Source organism: Patella vulgata, chromosome 4 (genome assembly GCF_932274485.2).
Source record: "Patella vulgata chromosome 4, xgPatVulg1.2, whole genome shotgun sequence".
Classification (NCBI taxonomy): domain Eukaryota; kingdom Metazoa; phylum Mollusca; class Gastropoda; family Patellidae; genus Patella; species Patella vulgata.
The window spans coordinates 58803369-58825201 of NC_065882.2; the positions used below are offsets into that span (position 1 = coordinate 58803369).

Below are 21833 nucleotides of genomic sequence, written 5' to 3' on the forward strand. Positions count from 1 at the left end.
AGGAGTATCACATACAACACGGGATTAGAGTAAATATATATAAAAAAAATATGGCCTTGTTCTGAATCCCCCATCCATTATTGCAATACACCAAAACGGACACAAAAATATTAATGTAGATGTTGTTTCGAGAAGACTCAGGAGAGTGTGTCCGGGAGATAGTAAGTGGATAATTTGTGAATTAAATACAGATATTAGTAATTCCTCGCCAAGCCCAAAACAGCCAGGGGAATACAAATGCAGAAACTGGTTTAGGGATACTTTGATTAGATAAAGAGAATAACTCCCAGCATAAAAGCTCTATATATTTGTTTAAGTAGAGTTGGGCATAATTTACAACAATTATATAGGTAATATATTACAGTTTTTTATTTCCACCACATTAAATTATATACACTGTAAATTATATATTACAAGCAGTATATTAAATTAATAGACACAAAGTGAACAAAAATACATGTGTAATAAATACTCAACATGGGCGATCTATAAAGACGACTAATCATGTTCTCATTTAATAGAAGATTTGAGAATGTTTTAAATCATATTGAACAATTTTCAGAATACTACTTTTAAAATATTTTTAAGACACACATTGAAATAAGCATCAGAAAGAATTGGGTTTTTGTTAGTGAATCCAAAGGGTATATAAATACCACAGAAAGCCAATATCAATATAAGAGAGAGAAATAGTTCCCCTCGACATGTAGAAGTCGGAAATTGAAACCATGTGTGTCACTTGACTCAATGACTGAAGTTATGATCCAATGTGCATGTTTCCACCATTCGGCCACCCAACCGCCCACTATAAACTAAGGGTCAAACAGTAATAAAATCTAAACTCAAGTGGAATCTCCTGCTTATTTCTATTTAGTAACAAAGTGTATAGTCATGGTAAAAAAGTCCAAATAAAGTAAGCAGAATAGCAGATGCACTAACGCCTTAAGAAAGCATTTCTATGGTTTAGATTTCAAATAACACATTCTTTGAAACGACATTAAACAGTCAAAAACATTTTATTTGTGCTTAATTGTGAATTAATGATGATCTAGATACAATAACACAACTAACTATATACGTTTTAAAATATTTCTTTTTGTGTAGTTGACCACTTCTCCCTTGGTAATAACAATACAATTCTTTAATATATTAAGTTAAGTATAAACCATTTTAAAATCTATAACGATAACATAATATACAATACATAAAACAAGTTTAGATGTGGAAACTTATATCATTTTTAATGTGCATAATATATATATATACTGATGATGAAATTTCTACAAAGTGTTATAATGATTAATTAATGAACTTCCATAAACAGACTAAACTCAAAATATTAACACGTTCTCAGCCATTTCTTTACATACACCACAGTTTATCTAGACAGTCATTTAAATTTATATAAAAAGTATTCATGTAGTGTTATAGTATGTTTTCCACTTACCACAACTTTCTGGTAAAGTTTAGGCATAAAAGCATACTATTGCTAAATGTATGGTGGTATCTATGAACTTTAAATTTGACTGCCCTATAGGATCAGTGGTATTAAATTTTTCACTTCCTATAAAAAGAACAAAGTTGTTGTGTGAAACTGTCATGGAAACACAGATGTACATTCCTTCATATACATATTTAAGTACATGTATGCTAATACCATCCCGAACATGACACTTCTTAAATTTTGAACATTTTCACAGTGGGTGCCTCGGCTTATATGTAATTTGATGAGAACACACCAACCAGAATTCATCAACAATTGTCTTTTATGAGCTTTCAAAATGTTATTAAATGGACATTAAATTTAATACTGATTTCAAACCATTTAATATGCTAATATACATGTATTGATTCCATTAACAACGAAGATAAGATAAATAACTTTGGAAAATTTGTCCAGCTTGTTAATGATTGGAAGTCATTGTTTTTCTAAAAATAAATTTATTAACAAATAGATATTTTAATTTATAAATTATAAATGTCCATTTTAATGTCCTATAAGGTACATGTACTTATAAAATAATACTTTAGAAGTCGACAATGAAAAATAGAAACTGAAAATGTACCCTAGATTTATTGAATTTCATGTTTATACTAATGAAGTTTTAAATCGGATATTGCAATACCACTAATAACAATAGACGGCTATATACATATAATCCTATTTAATATTAGTTTACAACATCTATTTCTTATATTTACATCCATATAATAATACATTTTGTGTGTTCCCCTTTTTTTTGGGAAAAACATTTTTATATTTACAATATTTAGAAAGCATAACATTAATATATAAACAAACAACAAATAAATCGACTGTATAATAAATAAAAGTAATTTCATACTTGTTCAACTGATATAAGAATGAAAACAATTAAAATTCCATCCAAAGCAGTCTCAAATCTGCTGTCCTCAATCATTTAAATGAGGTATTTAGGAATCGTGTTAAAGACGGATTAATTAATCAATCAGATGTTATGTCCATTGCAATGTTCTCATGTATGTTCCACAGTAATTGACTGCATAATGCTTTTAGACATTTATAGTTGCTGGGCTTGAATATAGGGATAAATAAACTAACTTATTTAAGACCTAAGCTGAAGACCAAAATGACAATTTGACTCAATCCCAGAGTTATTATAACAGCTGCATATTGCTATGTCTGATCACTTTTCTGTCTAATGCCAATGTCTCTATTGATCTTTTTCTAAACTCTTAATTTATAATTAATTGGCACAAACGACATATATACAAACCACACAGCACAAAAAACTAATTTTGGGACTACATTTTAAACTATATTTTAATCAAAGCTACACACAAACAAAAAGATATGAAATAAGCACAGCTTAATGAAAACAGACATTGCACATTAAATTATATATCATGAAAGTAAATGTATAACTTACATGATTTGAACTTGAATTCAGTTTATTTGTGCACCAAATGACTGACATATCACATGAATATTGTCTAGTTCCTATTACCCAGTACCTTCCATAAATAATAACACAATACTTTAATTCTAATAAAATAAGCTAGAGATAACAGCTTTTATTTAGCCTTTTTTTCTTTGTGTGATACCAAATACACACAGACTTTCAATATGAAGATTAAGATTTCGTTCAGATAGTAAGATATTAAGATTTTACTCACTCATAAATGCTAGCCAATGCCTTTTTAAAGGAAAGATACTGGAGTGACAAAAATTTGACAAGACAAGAAAAAAACATCTCTATTATAATATACGATATGTGACTTGTTATAAATCTATTATACATATTTACCTATTTATTATTATTAAACTATACCTAACAGTACACATGAGAAACATAATAAAAATTTAAATAGTCCTATTGTTTTTTTTATTATACTTGAAAATATAGTTCTTCTTGTTCCTTTTCTGGAGTAATTCATTCCTTTTATGATATTTTAATTTATTCAACTGAATCCAACCTTGACCTTTAGTCTTTGAACTTGTAGTTTCTGTCAAAGAATTTTTTTATGATCAACTGGAGGTAAGTGAACACATTACAAAATGATGGAATGCAAATTTAATACCAGCTTTTTTAAATGACTAGTGTCTGTCCTAATAAATCATTGCCATAGATTGTTTGATAATGTCTGTCCTGAACTGGCACCCGTTGCCCACCCTCCTGGTACTGATTGTGCAGCCATTCCTGACACATTGCCTCCTACTTTCATGGCATTCATTTGTTGTTGCATCTAAAATAAAAACATTATAGTTCAAGAATAAATGCAAAGGTGAAAAATAATTTGGATTTTTTTATTTCGAAATGACAATTCTGTGGTATCACTATGATAAAATAGGATCAGAGTGTGGTATCACTATGAAAACATCAGATCAGATGCAAGCACATTTTCTGCAGTATCACTATGAAAACATTTGAACAGATGTAAGCACATTTTCATTAACTTTTTGAGAATTGAACAAAAAAGTTCAGTAAATGCATTTTAAGACTCCTGTACATTACACATACCAAAGTGCTTTAGATTTTTATCAATAATTAATGAACAATAAGAAAAATACTCACTTGTTGCATTTGGAGCTGTTGCTGCATCTGCTGCTGTTGAGCATACATATTAGCCTGCATCATATTACCCTGGTTGCCAGCCATCATGTTAATTTGGTTACCACCCATCATATGACCTTGATTACCCATCATACCTGGTTGTTGCATACCAGACATCTGACCCATTCCATACATATTTGGCTAAAATAAAGAATAAGTTTATGAATAAAAATCAAGAATAGATCAAGCCAATACCAAATAACCATGATGAGTTGAGCTGAGAGGATTAATTGCAGCTAAAGCTAAATTTACACAAGGTAGATTTTCAGTGGCAAATATACTATAATACCCTCACAGTATCTTTAGTGATATAGCGACATTACTTTCAATGGTAAAGGGGCCATACCCTTGTACATTCAATGTAACATTCTATCTCCCAACTTTTAATTAAAAATTTCATTTCTTGCACAAAAATGTTACAGCAATAAAATTTAGTATCATCAAATCAATGCCTTCTACGGTGAATAAATCCCACATCCCCACTCAGTCATAAACTTGCATGTTGTAGAGCATTTCCGACAGTCTATTTTTCAAAATTTTCTTGGCGAGGTCCCCGATGGCCTCTCTACTTTGGTGCTCACAAAGGGAATTTGTTGAGGTTCGCAAGTCCGTTCGTTTGACATTTTGTTCTCTAGTCGGATAAACTAGTGATAAGGCGACGAACGGTATCTGGGCAGATCTATTTATCTCGACGATCGGTGCCTGAGAGAATACTGTAAGACAGCATTTCCGGCAGTCTATTTTTCAAAATTTTCTGGGGGAGGACTCCCTGCTTTGACGCTCGTGAGTGGGCTTCGTCGTGATTCGCAAGTCCGTTCGTTTGACAGTTTACCTCATCAATCAGTGCCTGAAATACTGCCAGGCTGCATTTCCGGCAATCTGTTTTTCAAAATTTTCTGGGGCAGGCCCCCTACACCTAGTTGAAGCTCGTGCCTTTGCCCCCTTAACCTTGGACTTTGCCCCAGCTTTGCCCCTCCAATCACCGACGGCTGGCGCCGCCACTGCATCAAGTATAAATTAGGCTGTCAGCTCTTTACCCTATTTAGTTTTATGTTATCTTCTTTTTGGATACATGAGGTTGGGATACATGAGGTGCCATAATCCAGGAAGTTATGGTCCAATATGCGCAAGTATCGAAAGGTCAACAGTGATTGCGTTTATGTGACAGTTAACAGTTATGTGCAATTTACTCAATTCTGCTACATGACAGGTCTTCATTTCTTGATGAAAGGAGAGAGGTCATTGGCTTTATTTACATGGGTATTTATTGGCTACTGTTGCTTATTTTTATAAATCAATGACCAATATAAGACTATAACTCCATACATCAGATATAATAATTATATTGTTTCAGTTATTTCTAGCCAAATTCCATCAAATTTGTTAACCAGCGGCTGCCAGGCAGGATACGCCCACATTTTGCAAGAGATGGATAGAGAACATGCTAGAAACAAATGCATTTTTTTGTACAATCAGGGGCAATAATCCAGAAAGTTATGGTCTGAAATGTGCAAATATCAAAAGGGACTGAGATCTTTGGGATGTAAAGACAAAAATTATGATCTCTAGAGGATCCACAACCTTCATATTACACACTTCTACACAATTTGCGTACAAAGAGCGGCCATTTTTTCGGACAGTTTCATTTCGATTTTCCCGAAATTCGAATTCAACCTTCATTATGGTGGAATGGTGATGTATTTAAACGTTTTTTAAAATCTGAAAAAAATTGTGACCTCTAGAGAATCTGCAAGCTAAAAATGCAATTTTTCGAACAATCAGGGGCCATAATCCAGGAAGTTAAGTTCGGGTATCCATGATTATCAAAAGGAACCAAGATCTTAGTGTGTAATGGTGATATATTCACACGTTTTTTTAAATCGGATAAAAATTGTGACCTCTAGAGGGACCATAAGCTAAAAACGTAATTTTTTGATCAATCAAGGGCCATAATTCAGGAAGTTACGATTCGATATGCGCGAACCAATATCTTTAGGTTTTAATCATATATTTCAAGTGTCATCGAAATCGGATCAAAATAGTGACCTCTAGAGGGTCAACAACCTGGATTTACCAGATGTTTACATTATTTGCGTAAGAGGGGCGGCCATTTTGTCCAGCGGTTTTGTCCCAATTTTCACGAAAATCGAACTCGACAAACATTACAGTATAAATATTTGAACGTTTTTTTAAATCGGATAATAATTGTGACCTCTAGAGGGACCACAACCTAAAAACGCGATTTTTCGCACAGAGGCCATAATTCAGGAAGTTACGATCCGATATGCGCGAATATTGAAAGGAACCGACATCTTTGGATTAAAAACTTGCATTTCAAGTTTCATCAAAATCGGATCAAAATTGTGGCCTCTAGAGGGTCCACAACCTTGATATACCATATTTTTACACTATTCGCGTACAGGCGGCGGCCATTTTGCCGGCAGTTTTGGTCCAATTTTCACGAAATTCGAAGTCAAACTTCATTACGGTGTAATGGTGATATAATCAAACATATTTTTAGATTGGATAATAATTGTGACCTCCACAGGGGCCACAAGCTAAAAAAGGCGATTTTTAGTACAACCTGGGGCCATAATTCAGGATGTTACGATCCGATATGTGCAAATATCGAAAGGAACCAAGATATTTGGGTTATAAACATGCATTTCAAGTTTCATCAAAATCAGTTTAAAATTGTGACCTCTATAGGGTCCATAATCAATGAAGTTTTGATTCAATACATGCCAATATAGAAAGCAACCCGAGATCTTTTGGATATAAACCTATATTTCAAGTTTCGTCAAAATTGGATAAGAATTGTGACCTGTAGAGTGCACACAAACAATTGTGGATTGATGGACGGATGGACAGGGGTGACGACAATATACGTCCGCATGAAAATGTGGGTGAAAAAAGAATAAAAGACTGGGTTCTACCTTCTTTGGAAATGCCACCTGAGGCTTCCTGCAGTTTATTAATGAAAATACTGTTAAATAATATGGAAGCCACAGTGGATCAGTGAGTAAGATATTAGCTCGATAATCTGGAGGTTTCGTGTTTGATTCCTGTGTTGACCGAGAAGTTCATTTGGATTTTCTGGCATGGTCCCCTCTTTATAGTGATGCAGTACGAGGGCCTGACAAGGGACAATGTATAGTCATTTTGATGGGACAAGAAACCGAGGCATGCATGTAAAAGAACCCTTGGCAGCTGGAATTCGATATAAAAGTAGGCTATAGCCTGTAGCGCTGCTGTCCTGGCAAAATACCATCGATAGCACACTGTATGTCTTATGTCCGTTTTCATAAGCCTAATTGGAGCAGAACAATAGGATATTAAACCCCATTTCATATCATTTCATTTCTTAAATACATAATATAGATGAAAATATTTTTAAAACCTGTTGCATTCCCATATTTCCATATTGCATGGCTTGCTGTTGCTGTTGTCCCATAGCTGGCATACCCTGTTGTGGTTGTCCCATCATATTACCACCAGCCCCACCACTAAACATTCCCATGTTCTGTTGTGGCATTTGTTGGGGCATGTACATACCACCTGAAAATATAGTGAAATTAGTTCCTCTGCTTCTGTTTTGATGAGGCAATGATATTTAACATAACTTATACATTTTTAACAGGTGATCTATTAGTGCAACAAACTATTACTAATCATTAAAACACAAGCAAAAGAAAGTTTGATAATTTAAATAACACATTGCTGTTAATATTAATTATGCTGTTTGAACTGCTGTGCTTAATACATTACTGAATTTATATCTAAAATGTTTTCTAATGCTTATCTTTTTAAAAATAATTATCTAATCAGAAGGAAGTTGAAAAGAAAATTAAAAGTTGGGTGTGAAGCTTCATTATTTAAAGTTGGGAAAGATAATAAAAGAAGAAAGTTCTATTTTTCTGAATAAATAAATGTTTAAATCATAGAACTGATTTCAAGGTAATCAATACACAACATGTTATGGTATTATGTTATGGTATCAATTTCTCCACGAGCACGAGACCATGCAGTACAATGTGTGAACTTGATTTTACAAGTGTACTATTACAATTATCTAAAAAGTGAAGCACTGATGTTTAAATACTGTTTTATATTACAAAATTATGCAAACAACTCATGTTAGAAGATAAATATGTTGCAATTTTGTTATTGCACACCCAGAACTACACACGCCCCCAATCTATATAAGATAATGGATGGATCACAATGATTAGACTCATTATGAGTTTATTAACATTGCCAAAAATATCCCATTGAAGATAGCAGTGGTTTGCATAATAATACAAAAAAAATAAAATATTATTACTAGTTTTCCAAAAACAAATTGCAAGAAATTTAACAACATAAATAACTTAATTTGCTAGAAAGAAAGGAAATACGAGAAGCCCATGCCAAAAAGAAGAATTAAGATAACTTAAGTTTAAAAACAAAACCTCAATAAAAGCCTGTATGTTCATCATGAAAATATTACTAGGGTCCCTGAGTCTTTCCTTTTGAAATTATTTTCTTATGGGAAAATAATCTAAACAAAACCATTTTTTTACTCAATAATGTTGTAAAAGCAAAGTTTCCCTAATCTTAACATTTGGATTTAATTTAGTAACAAAATAACGAAAACACAAACTAAATTTAGCTTAATCTAAATATAACAAGCACCATTTTCCATAACTGTTAAACTTAAATTTGAAGGAGAAATAAAAACTGAATAAAATATCTACCAAAAATATCTCCCCATGCAGTAATTTGGATTTTGAATACTACCTAAATTAGTATCATAAGAAAAGTATGAATTTGGCATCGGATAATACTGAAAACATGGCATGCCTGCCGGTGGTGTGTTCAGTTCAAATCCTTTTGGCAAAGATGGACTTTTAGGTGAAGTAGCTTGGAAAAAGAATTAATAAAAATCTTTTCAAATTTGGATTAAATCATTGCACATTATATTCATAAAATCAATTAGCATCAACATATTATAATATATGTATTATCACCATCAAAAGGTACTTTAAATTATCACTGAATTTACAAACTATTTTTAAATTCATCCAAAAATATCTACATCATATTTTCCATAATGTTTACCAATCTTTAGTAATAAAAACTTAATACTTGTAAATTTAGTGATAATTTGTTTTCAATTGAGAGAAAGTTAAACAAAACTTTGTAGGATTTTATACATTTACACCAATTTAAGGCTTCAAATGCACGGTATTGTTACATCAAAGCTTGCAACCCCTTGTTTTTCGTAACACGGGAGATAAAATAATATTTAAATATCAACAAAAAAAAAAAGATTTAAAAAAAACATAAATAAGAAAATACAGCAAAAACAGTCATTGTTTATAGATCAATGGCAAGGGTTTTTATTTTTTAATTAAAACTTACATTTTTTAATTCTTATGCCTTATCAAGTTTCATTTTATAGTCTAAATTGTAGTAATATGATGCATGTTGTGGATAACTGATTTATCTCAATTTGCCATTTTGTAGTAGGAAATTTCAAAACACTAATGAAAAACTGTAGAACAAGAATTCACTGATGAAGCATGTAATCATTTTATCTGATCAGTATTCAAATCTGTTCTGTTTATCTCCTTGAGATTTTCAGATCTTACGGAGGTGGAGATTGTTCGGATGTAAAATAGCAGTCATTAACATTAACAAGCTAACAGACATTTTTTGTAAAGCAAAAAGTGTTAAGCCATTTAATCTAGCAAATAGTATTGATTATAATATAAATAGAAGACAATAATGTATCTACAGTATGAATGATTTAATGTAATTTTGAGACTCATGATAGCAATAATGAATATATATTGCCTAGTTAAGCAGATACCAGGCAGTATTATCCCAAAAGCTGAAAAATTCAATATGTATATCAAGATGTCTTACCCATTACCATTACATTTTTATACCCTGTTAATGTATATAAATTTCAAATCCATAAAAAATATTCTCTTTCACGCCAGTACTTTTTTTACCAACCTAGTTCAGTGTATTGCATATTAACCCTTAACCGGTCGACGTCATTTTGACGTCATGACGTCAAGTTGTCAGACTAAATAAAGGCTGAGGTGAAATATTTTGTATGCCTATTTCAATCAACTACTGCCGGATAATAATAAGTGATAGACTCTTGACACCAATAAAAAGTTGAAGGAGATAAGTTGGTCTATAATCTGGAAATCATTCTAAATCATTTTCATCAGGAATATCGTCTTCAGAATCAGTGTCATCGATATAATCCGAGTCGGAATAATTCATAACCATTTCAACCCCTTTGAGAGTCTTTAACCTTCCCGACATCGTTAAATTACGTTTTTTGTCAAAAAATGTTGAACAAAGACATGTTTTTCTCAATGCCCTTGACAAGACAAGTTCCTGTCTGACACGCATGCGTGGCCATATCAATTAAATAACGAAACTAAATACTCAAATGCGGCTTATAAAAAAGGTTCTTGCTGTGGTCGACTTTAGCTGTATAGCATTGTGTTGATTATAGTTGACAATGACCAGTTAAGGGTTAATCTATAAATCATCTTTAGTTCTATGAGAATACATGTATTTTCATTTCCAAAATTAGCGACCAATTAACCATTCATAAATGACACACACAAAAACTAAACACCAAATTAAACAAAGTTTACAAGACAAGAACTGTTTCTTTGATAATCATGTTAATGACATGCAAATACATGATTTCTCAATAATATCATTTCTCAGAGTTTGAGAAGTGGTCTTAACGATGATAAAATCACAGGATTATCATAGAAACTTGTAAATATTGCCACTTTTGTCACACAATTTCACAAAATAGAAGCCAAATTAAGCCAAGGGAATAAACTCTTACCAGGTACACCAAACATTTGTTGTTGTTGATTATTACTACTACCATATAGTGCTAATATAGATTCTTTAGTGGATTTCTCAGTTACTTTACTTGGTCCATCATCAAATAAACTTTCTTCTGGTGTACTTCCATTCTTTAAAACAAAAATAAACATATATCTCTTGATGAGCTTAAAATCACCTATTACTTTAGTTGGTATCAATAACTGATTTCCTTTTTTGACATCCCCTTTAGAATCTTTAAATCATGTTTACAGTTCAACGATAGCAACAATCTCTGTATTAAATTTATATTTGGAATGTGTTTATACAATTCACATATCTAACATTCAAAATGTGAGCAAAAATTCTACAAAAAAAAATTGGAAATGAGTACTCCTTACTCAAATGAACAAATCAGTAGGTATTTTCTTTGAAAGCTATCTCATCAAGTTTTAAATAATTTTATCAAGAAATCCAATCTGTATATTTCACAAAAGTTCATTAAACTGAACATTAACAAAGGGTGTGCCATGGAAAAAAAACCTAAATTTTGGACGAAAGTAGTTTCTGTAAAACAACTTTTATTGCTTATACATATGTACTATATGGTGTGAAATAGTGTGACTTTAACTGAAGTAAGTAACATGAAAAACTTACCTGTTGTGGAGTATTTTCTATGAATGTATTACCAACATTTGTTCCATTTACTGGTGCCGGTTGAGAGACTGGTGGTTGACCGGCAGGTTGAGATCCAAATATATCAAACAAATCTCCATTTGATGATGGTGTACTTGTATTTGATGCTTCTTATATATAAAAAGGAAATAATATACAATAAAAATACACTTTATTCAACACGTATCTAAATAATCATACTGAAACTGTACCGATTATTGATTTTCAGAAGACAAAATTGTAACAAAAAAGGTGTCAAAATTATTAAAATACTTTGATAACAACCATGGATAGACTAACCCTAGTTGTCTTATTATCAATATATTTCATTCCTGATTAATGTTCTGAAATTTTAGGGATAGGACGACTAACAACATTGTGAGATCAGACTTGACTGCAGTTGCTGCTCCTTGCTTTAAGTGAGATTACCCTCACTAGATGAAGAAAGGTCACTTTTTGATCTAGGCCTACACATAAAATGCACAGCTGGTTTGTGAAGTGATTGCTAAATGCCCAGTATTTGCAATATAATCATTCATGAATTTTTCTCAATATTCAAATCAATGAAAACCAGTTTCTCCATATTCAAAACAATGGAAACCAGTCTAATACTACTATGTGAATGATATACATGTATACTGAGATGCAATTAGAACACACCATTTGAAGTGTTGGTGAGACATAATGCAAATGAAATGTGATTTTTTGCCATGATTGTAGACTGGACAATTACTGACAAAATAAAATCAAGAAACTACAAATGCCATAACAATTTTACAACATAATAAGGGGTAAAATTCAAAAGTCAATAATACAGCAAGACTCCTCATGCCAGGATATAAGCTGCTTGCAGGATTCTTTTCCATTCTCATTGCAAAGCTGCTTCAAGTGGCTTTAGTAATTTTGACCTCTTGAATTAACATGATGTAGCATTTCCACGGTGTACATGTATGTTTCTACCTCGATATATATCTCTGTGTCTTCAACAGAACTATAGGAGTTCAACTAATCCAAGCTATTTAAAAGATAAATTTAATATCCCTGCACCATAAAATTGTGATTTTTTTAAATTCTGTCGAACTCATTTTTTTGTGTTTGAGAGGATTTATCTGTGGCCTGTTTACACAATTATGGAAACATCACCTTGTGGGATATTGACATGATCTGGTGTTGCATTCAGAATTGTAAGATATACATGTATTTACAATCATACATTTATAAAAGTGGTGTGTTTTTATTGCATCTCAGTATATAAATAATTCACATAGTCCGTGGGATAATATCACAGAGATTAAAATTAGAACACATTGTACTAGGGGAAGTTGCATCAAAGCATGTATAGTTCTTTTCTTAATCAGTTTGGCCATTATAAAACAACCCCCAATGACCAGCTAAAAATATATAAAGAAAGGCAAATTATGATGTGCATTCAATCAAATCTGCTATACATGTATCATAACTGGATTTGCTTAAATCCAGTCACAAGAGTTATCATTAATCATGTAAACTTGCGTGTCAAAATAAGTTTGGAATTTGCAAGTAAAATTGCACGATTTGAAAGCAGCATAATAAAAGCAACACAAAAACAAAAAAATTGTTATTCTATACATAGTTTATTCTTTCAAAGTATAAAGAACATAACTTCATTCACCATAGAAATCAAATCAAAAAGTAAAGAAAAATTTTAACAAAACAATCAGCAGTATTATTGCTTTGGTAATAATAAAAGCTACTAGCTTGTACATAGGGTTCAAACAGAAAAGATATATGTCCAAGACGTAAAAAAAAAAAGGGGGAAGGGGTAGAAAAAGATTTATTGAAAACCCCATCACCACCAAAAACATATACATGTAACATCTCACCGGCATTATTGCTAGATAATAGTGGTGTACTTAAGAATGAAAAATCTGTAGAAGACACACATGTATTTTATTTTCTTGAAAAATATATGAATCTAATGTCTGACAGTGTACATGGGTAAAAGTAAGTAGACCATTTAGAAGATGTCAAATTATAGCTTGCCAGCTACATTATATCGATATTGCCAGGGAAATGACAGTTTGTACAGGGCGGACTTTTATACTTCTAATCGAAAATCATAATGATGCAAGAAAACGTGTCATTAGTTTGCTTAAAATGGAGGGATTCAGAGATATGATACACTTCCAATGGATGGTGATGAATGGCACTTCTCAAATTTCTAAATTAACTAAGCTTTCCAAGATAATCTTAACAGTTGTTAAACTAACTATCATTTCTATTGTTTGTGGATTTTTTTAAAACTAAGTTAATTTGACATTCTTTTATTAGGTCTATTTCATTACCTATTTAGGCAACCATGTTATTAATCTAAAAACAGTTACTGCACTTATAGTATTGTTAGACTTCATTGGTTAGCACATAGGCTTGGCTACCAGTCAGCCAGTAAATAAAGTAAAGTGGTTCATGAATGCAAGGGTTTGTTTGAAAGAGTTCAATTTATCCATACACACTTCCAATTCTACTTACAATAGACAACATCACTATTTGTTTTCCTGTTTACATTTTTTACAGTTTTAATCTATAACTTACCTAAACCCATAAGATCTGCTGCTGCTCCAGTAACAACAGGTCGAGAAGGTGGTGATTTCTTTTCTATCAGTTTCGACTGAGAATCTGCATTAGCTGCTTTTTTTTCCACTTTGGCTGATGTGGAGGATCGAGGTGCCTATTGAAAAGAACATAAACTGATTCACTTCCAGATTCAATAATTGTCTTCATATGACAATATATATGCATGCCATTCATTTTTCTCTTTCAATTTCTCATTAATTTATAGTTGTGATTATTATGGACTGGTATCACCCAAATGTCGAAATAATTTGTCTAACTGAGATACAAATGAATAGAAGATGACATATACTTCATATAAAACTGATTACATACAGTTACCCTGCATAAACATGTATTTGCAAATATTTATTTCAGCTAGACAGAAAGGGACAAAACATACGCAGAAAGCACAGCTTGTTTTTAAAATGATCACTATATCCACAATCTTTGGAAATAGCAGTATTTCCAATATAAATATTTTTATGGAGTTTTATGTATATTTAGACAACAAAACCAGTCTACCATAACAGATATAGCACAATAATAACATCAACTTATATAACATATACATATACATTTAACTCCCATCATTTGATTGATAAGTCAAAATGTCATAATCATAGTATTCCATAGAATTGTGTTCTGTATAATTTTAATTTACTTACAGCATTGAGTTGTATTGAAGATGATGATGGTTTAGATTTTGGTTTCTTTTTTTCTTTATCATCTTCCACCCACTGAAAATATCAATTTTACAGAGATAATTGAAAGGGGAGATAATCTTAAACAAATTATTCAATAGCACAGAAAAGACATCAATGTTTAAAGGGTCATTAGGTAAGATTAGATAAAGAGCTGACAGTTCTCGCTATAATAGTTAAAAAATAGATAAAAAAAACCCCAAATATGCTGATAATTTCAGTCAAATTGCTTCACTCCGAACCAAGATATTAGCGATTCAATTTTAGGCTAGCCACAATCATCTTTACTACCGTTGGTACGATAATAAACAAAGCCTTATCTTACATTTTTACCTTAAATTTAAATCATCCATCCCAAAATGTTTTCAAATCCACTAAATATAGCAGGCTAAAATTGGCATCGAGAGTTATGTTCTTGATAAGTTAATTAATGTCTAATTAATAATTTATATAGCATGTAAAGCCTAAAGAAAGACTTGCACTAGGTAGAATTAGCTTTTGCATAATGCATGTTTAATTAAATGATGTATATAGGTTGTGGTATTGATAATGGATAAAATGTGCTACATTTATGTATATTTCATGATGTATATAGATTGTGAATGGATAAAATGTGAAACATTTATGGATATTTCATTCATTTTAGAAATAAATGTTTTAGTGTTTTTAAGAGAAAAGGACATTTGTTTGTCATGTTATATCAATTGAGAAATGGGGTTATTTTGGACTAATCAATTGAGAAATGGGGTTATTTTGAACTACCAGTAACACATGGTACCAGTCCTACCAGTTCATTTTTATTTCATTAATTCATTTGTGCGCAGGGTCTTGGAGAAGATATCCCGAGAACCCAGAGAAACCAAATAAGGCTAAACAGACGATCCCACTCCTTGTCACATACAAAACAATTACAAACAACAATGATATCTGAATAGATGACAGACCTGTATGCATTTCTATAAGAAACCCAGTTGTTTAAGGAACCTTAACAGAACTATAAAGGCATGATAAATGATAATCTGAGAATGAAAGCTACCAGTAAATGCTTTGAAAAAGTTCGGAGATACATGTACAAAGGAGTGAAAAAATAAAATTATTAAAAGACTTGAAACCACATCCAGGAAACCAACAATCCACTGATAATGAAAATATAGAAAAACGTTTATTTTCCAGGTGTATTTACCCAACAGAATTTGTCAATTTTCTTACCTCTCCATAAAACTAGATATAATTATAAAATACATACATAATTCAAGTAGGCTAATCGTTTATCCCACTGATATGGCGATAAACTTATCTTCATCACAACAGAAAAAAAGTTTATATTGCCACACCCACTTTGATTTGTTTATTTCTTTGGAATTTATGTGCTGATTTGTCTTATCAGCTGATAACCTGTCGCAACAGTACCCCAAATTCTAACTAAAATTCGTAAACAAGCTAACTTTAGATAATTTTTTCGATTAAAAATTTAATCATTAAAGATACATTATGGGAGATTTTTATAGAGAGTTGGCCATTCTTGCTATAACAGTTCAAAAGTAGATGATGAAAGAAGAATATATTGGAAAATTCAGTCCAATTACCCTATTCTGAACATAGTTATCATCGTTGTAATATTTCACTAGAAATGGTAGCGAAATGCGTCTTCACCTTCGCCGATCGTTTGATTGACAGGCGTTAACTCCACCTACATATCTCGATTATCAAGTAAAGTTTTCAATGGCATACGGAAACGCTTTACAGCGTCCTCGCTAAGTACACTCTATCATTTAGCCTCGATCTAACTGACGTATTTTCATCAGGTTACCCCTTATTTGATTTAATCAATTAGTGAAATCCTATTTAAATCCGAGCTGTAGCCGAGCCATCCGTGGGTCTACAGAGTTGATTTTGGTCTTGTTGTTTAAATAAAGATCTAATTTATAATTTCTATAACATCTGAAGCCTAAATTAAGACTTGCAATAATCAGATTTAGCTCTTGCATAATGCATGTTTAAGAGCTTGCTTCAGTAAAAAACAAAATAACACATCGGATCTATATCCAATTCAACAATTCATTTGGACACAAACCAAATACGCTTAGCTCCAATGTAAGTGCTAATTAAGGTATACAAATTTCAATAATTATTAAAACCCAAAATGTAAATGGAGAGAGAGAGAAATGGGGTTTGACGTCCACTTGACACAAACCAAGTAATTTTGGGACTAACAATGACAGACCTTATTATACAGCGTGCATGTGTGCTAACCAATCGGCCATCCAACCCCACACATGTAAATGGTGTCATAATTCAGACAGTGTACCTTCTACTTTTGGCCCTCAGCTGCCATTACTCCATTTGCTAAACATTCACTCACAAAACATAAAATATTATCTAAGATCTCAACAGTTTTACAAATCAGGGTATACAATGTAAAATAAGTATAAACATTTTAACTTACATCTTTTGGTACAGTTGGTTTAGGTGGTACCCATTCTTTAGCTATATATTTCTTATGTTCATATTTAGCTCTTATAAATGACTCTAATGCACTGATAACATTAAGGAAATACACACTCTATCCAAATTAATATTTTCTTCTTAAAATAAGTACCAGTAGTATTTGAGAGAGAGAGAGAGAAATGGGGTTTAACGTCCACTCGACACAAACTAGGTCATTTCGGGACTAATATATGGTTCAATTTTATTTCAATAATTCGCTTGCGCGTAGGGGTCTTTAGCAGTGGGAGGAAACCGGAGGACCCGGAGAAAACCCACGAGGTTGGACAGGCGACCCTACTCCTTGTCATGTACAACCGGGGATTCGAAACCACACCAGTCGACTCAATGAGTGACTTTATGATACAGCGCGCGCATGCTAACCATTCAGCCAGTAATTTTGTACTCTTGGGTTATAAAAATTATATTATTGGATCATAAGACATAAAAAAATTGTATCTCGAAAATATAAATTTAGTAACCAATATACTCTAATTTTCACTGTCACTTTATGACTCCTGAATTCTAAAATATAATGAATGTTTTGTTCAAAAGATACGAGTCTGTCTGAGGTCTTCTGTAGTTGTCTGGTAATTCCGCTTCATAGGCAGCTCTAGCTCGACTATTGCCCACTTCTTGCATCATCTGAAAAAGATATAATTATATACAAATGAGATGACAATAGAAGTAAATACAAATAGTGTTTATCTATCTAAAAGTTTACACATGAATTGTATATATGGGCTCCATGGTACATGTACTCATAACTTCTTTAGGCTATTCCATATCAATCATTCTGAAATCTGTTTATTTTTTGTTCAGGTTTGGAAATTTTTTATTCATTCAAGGATGTGTCTTTAATATTGTACTGAAAAATTAGGTTAAAACTCGAAAATGTCGAAACAATGAAATAAAAAATTGGGTGTACAAAAAATTTCATTTGTTTAGGTGAGGAAATCTTTAAAAAGATGTGTTCTGAAGACCGTACAGAAAAGTAAAGTTAAAGCTTAAAAATGGGTGAAATTCCACGAAATAAAAATTAAGTGTAGTCTTGATTAGTTTTGAGTCTATTTCAACTTTAAATAACTTTTATAAAAAGTTATTATTTCTTACCGCTACTTGATCTGGTTGCCAAGTGTCTAGATTGACAGATTTAACACGGCTAATATGGACGCCTAGGTTTCTATGGATACCAGCACAACGTATACATAAAAATATTCCCAAATTCCAAGAAGCCCAACGTGGCCCTGAAACAATAAAAATGTCAGTTCCTTAAAATCTAAGAAGAACCCAATCTACAGCTACACACATAAACAGAAACACAATTACTAACGTACCTGACCTGACTAAAAGCAACCTTAAAACAACCAGCTGTAAATGATTCAGATGAGATTGGTAAAATTTTACTAATGTCATGATGATGAATAATTTCATTTATTTTCAGAAATAAAGGTATAATAATTATCTCTGTATCATTAGGTGAGTATTGGTACAAGTTACAGAAATGCTTTAATCTTGTTGATAAACAATTGTCTTATACTGTAACAATAAGATATATTTTCAGAAATAATAAAGATATATAATTATTATCTTTGTGTCATTAGGTGAGTATCCCTACTATTTACAGAACTGATTTAATCTTGTTGATAAACAATTGTCTTATACTGTAACAATAAACTATATATTACAAAACTTATCTCTAAATTCATTTGATAGTGTTTGTTAATTCAACAACTGATAAGCTTTACTTTTAATGTTCATTGAATGTTCAAAAGGATAAACATCAGCTGTAATACTCTTATGTTTAGAATGCCTCTGTCTTCATTAGACCCAGTCAGAGCAGAACAGTAGGACGTTAAACCCCCATTTCATTCATTTTTAGGCTGCCTAAATTTTATTTGTACCTGTATGTGGTATAAAATTATTTTATAAAATTGATGTAGTTAAGCATACAATAGTATTGATTTCTGTGTCTATTTTTAACAGGGTGGGTGTACAAGAGGTATTGGGCATGTAGTAAGTATAAATCATAAGGTCTGACACGGAGTCAAGATAATTATCAAGATAATTATTCATAAAAGTCCTCATATGTTGGTCGGTCCAAAACTGATGTAGTTTGTTTGTTAAGCTCAATTTCTCTCTTATTTGACTAAAAATAGTTAATATTTTATGAATCTTAAAATTGAAGTGAAATAGGTTGGTTCCGTAGCTGCCCAAATCTTCATTTTTCCCCTAAGGAGCCTTACCACTGTACTGAATTATTTGACAGCACATATTTTTAATCATAGTCTATAATAATATTTCAAGGTTTCTGGCAAGGTGTAAAAAGACTCTGACAAAGCTTTCTAAGGTACTCTTGGGCTGTTTTGGGAATTTCTACATATATACATGTAGACCTATGTATTTTTCCGACAAATGACTATTTACAGTATTTTGGCTTTGGAATGGTATCAATCCATCATAATTGAGATTAGGCGTTCCATACATTCAAACATGCATGTTCACAGTCAATAACATTTTATTACATTCCACACTTCATTGATTAGAAAAAATCTCTCAACATAAGACATGTAAGTCTTTATCAATGGACAGATAGTCAGATAGCCCAATTAACCTACTCAATATAAGCTTTCAACGTACAGTATTGATAAATAATAAAAGGTGATTAATTAAATCTTATTAACAGATATGTAAGGTAGTAACAAGCGTTGTAATAACTCTGGCATAGTACATATATTGTAGGCTATCATCATCATGTGTGTACTCTCTAAATATTCGATATTTTTAATATTTTGTTTATGATTTTATCAAATTTCATAATTTATTAATGATATTTTCAAACATTAAGACTTATCTCCAGCTATTAATAGGCAAAGGATTTATTAACCAAATCAATAATGATAACTATCACAAAAATCATAGTTTCTTGTTTGGTAGCACAACATTTCGGTCCCGCGTCATTTCAGACTGAACAAAGACAACCTTTCGGACTTCATTTGAAGATGGTTCAGACTTACTCAACGACTTTTCGTACTCGGTCTGGCGATGATACAAACCCAGATGAATAATTAGAAGAATGTTGAAAATTTGTGTGATATATTTGTAACATAGCTGTCTTTTGTTTTATTTAATTGATCGGCGATTGTTGAGACCACTAATAAAAAATTAACATTGCTTGTTCCATTTTGTTTTATCGGGGAGTATTGAACTTGACCAATAAATGTCATGTCAACGTGTAGCTTACGGATTATATTAAAAATTTCTAGGGGCTTTTAAAAACAGTGCCTGTCGAGTAAATAATTACTTTTGTTTTTTTACGTAGGTCATTTTGAAATAAATCCAACAGCACATTATTCTTTTATTCTTTTTTAATAACCACATGTTTCACATGTTTTGAATTGGCCTATTTCTAATAATTCATCAGCTACTTTTTTTTTATACATGTACATATTACAGAAAGAAATAAAACATTCTTTTCATAAACATTCAACAATGGAAATTTTGTCGTTCCTTAAAAAGAGGTCTACAAGGTGCATGATCCACGATTCCACATGCAGTACATGATTGCGAGCGGTAAATTTTACCTCCATGTTATTATTTTGTAAAATTACTTTTGGTTTATTATAAATCGATTTGACAGTTGTGTTCAACCTTTCCTTTCCAACTTATTCCTGAGTCTGAATTGTCACCTACTGGAGTCCAAAATGTCACTGCCCAAAACGTTGAGGCCATATTTTTTTGAGTCTGAAATGTTGCAAGTCCGAAATGACGTGGGACCAAAATGACATGTTTACAATCTCCTGTTTGGGGTGTCTGATCCAAAGTGGTACCAGTTTGGCATAGATTCTGTGGGTCTACTGTTAATTTTGTACATTTCGTAATCTAGTATAAATTTAAGTAATAGGGCAAAGCTATTGCCTACATTTGGGTTTTTAAACTGATAGCCAGATACTGTTATCTAAGACTCACTAAGTCTAGTGACATCTCTAGTTACATGATTATCATGTAATATGGTGAGTTTTTCTATCGGTCATGAATCACTATCTTATTCCAGACTTTGTGTCCCTGTAAACCAAATTGATTCCGTATTATTTATTGAAGAAAACAACAGAAAACAAACAATATACTTCGAGTCTCCTGTCACAGTACACACCCCCATTATTAGATACGGAAACAGTAGTCAAATGACACATAGACAAGATTGTTGCAATCGAGTGATTTTGTTTTTAGCGACCGACTGGGAGTTATACACTTTCTTCACACATACATACCTTTAGCGTCACAATCGACACAATACTTGTTATCTTCATCTTTTAAAAGACTAGATAACACAGCTTGGAATTTTTCTTGAAGAGCCTTGGTTCGTTCTTTTTCTGTTCGGCTCATGGTTATTTTCACAAAATTACTTCTTTGATGGTTACTTTTCTGAAGGGGCAGA

At 32.0% G+C, this 21833-nt stretch overlaps 1 protein-coding gene across 7 annotated transcripts; it reads right to left on the minus strand.

Moving 5' to 3' along the window:
* Window positions 1-351: 351 nt before the first annotated feature.
* Window positions 352-21833, minus strand: LOC126817472 (stromal membrane-associated protein 1). Of its 7 annotated transcripts, none has more exons than XM_050544464.2 (14): window positions 21667-21833; window positions 18509-18642; window positions 17955-18040; window positions 17358-17448; window positions 14876-14947; window positions 14190-14325; window positions 13481-13525; window positions 11601-11746; window positions 10963-11095; window positions 10005-10028; window positions 8874-8996; window positions 7495-7652; window positions 4056-4235; window positions 352-3726 (listed from the first exon to the last, which is right to left on the minus strand). In XM_050544464.2, exons 1-14 carry the CDS (start codon window positions 21779-21781, stop codon window positions 3598-3600), a joined length of 1572 nt encoding a protein of 523 aa, XP_050400421.1. In that variant the 5' UTR covers window positions 21782-21833; the 3' UTR covers window positions 352-3597. The 7 variants fall into 7 exon arrangements, with proteins under 7 accessions (XP_050400421.1, XP_050400419.1, XP_050400424.1 ...); XM_050544462.2 differs by having other exon boundaries at window positions 11601-11749; XM_050544467.2 differs by lacking the exon at window positions 13481-13525.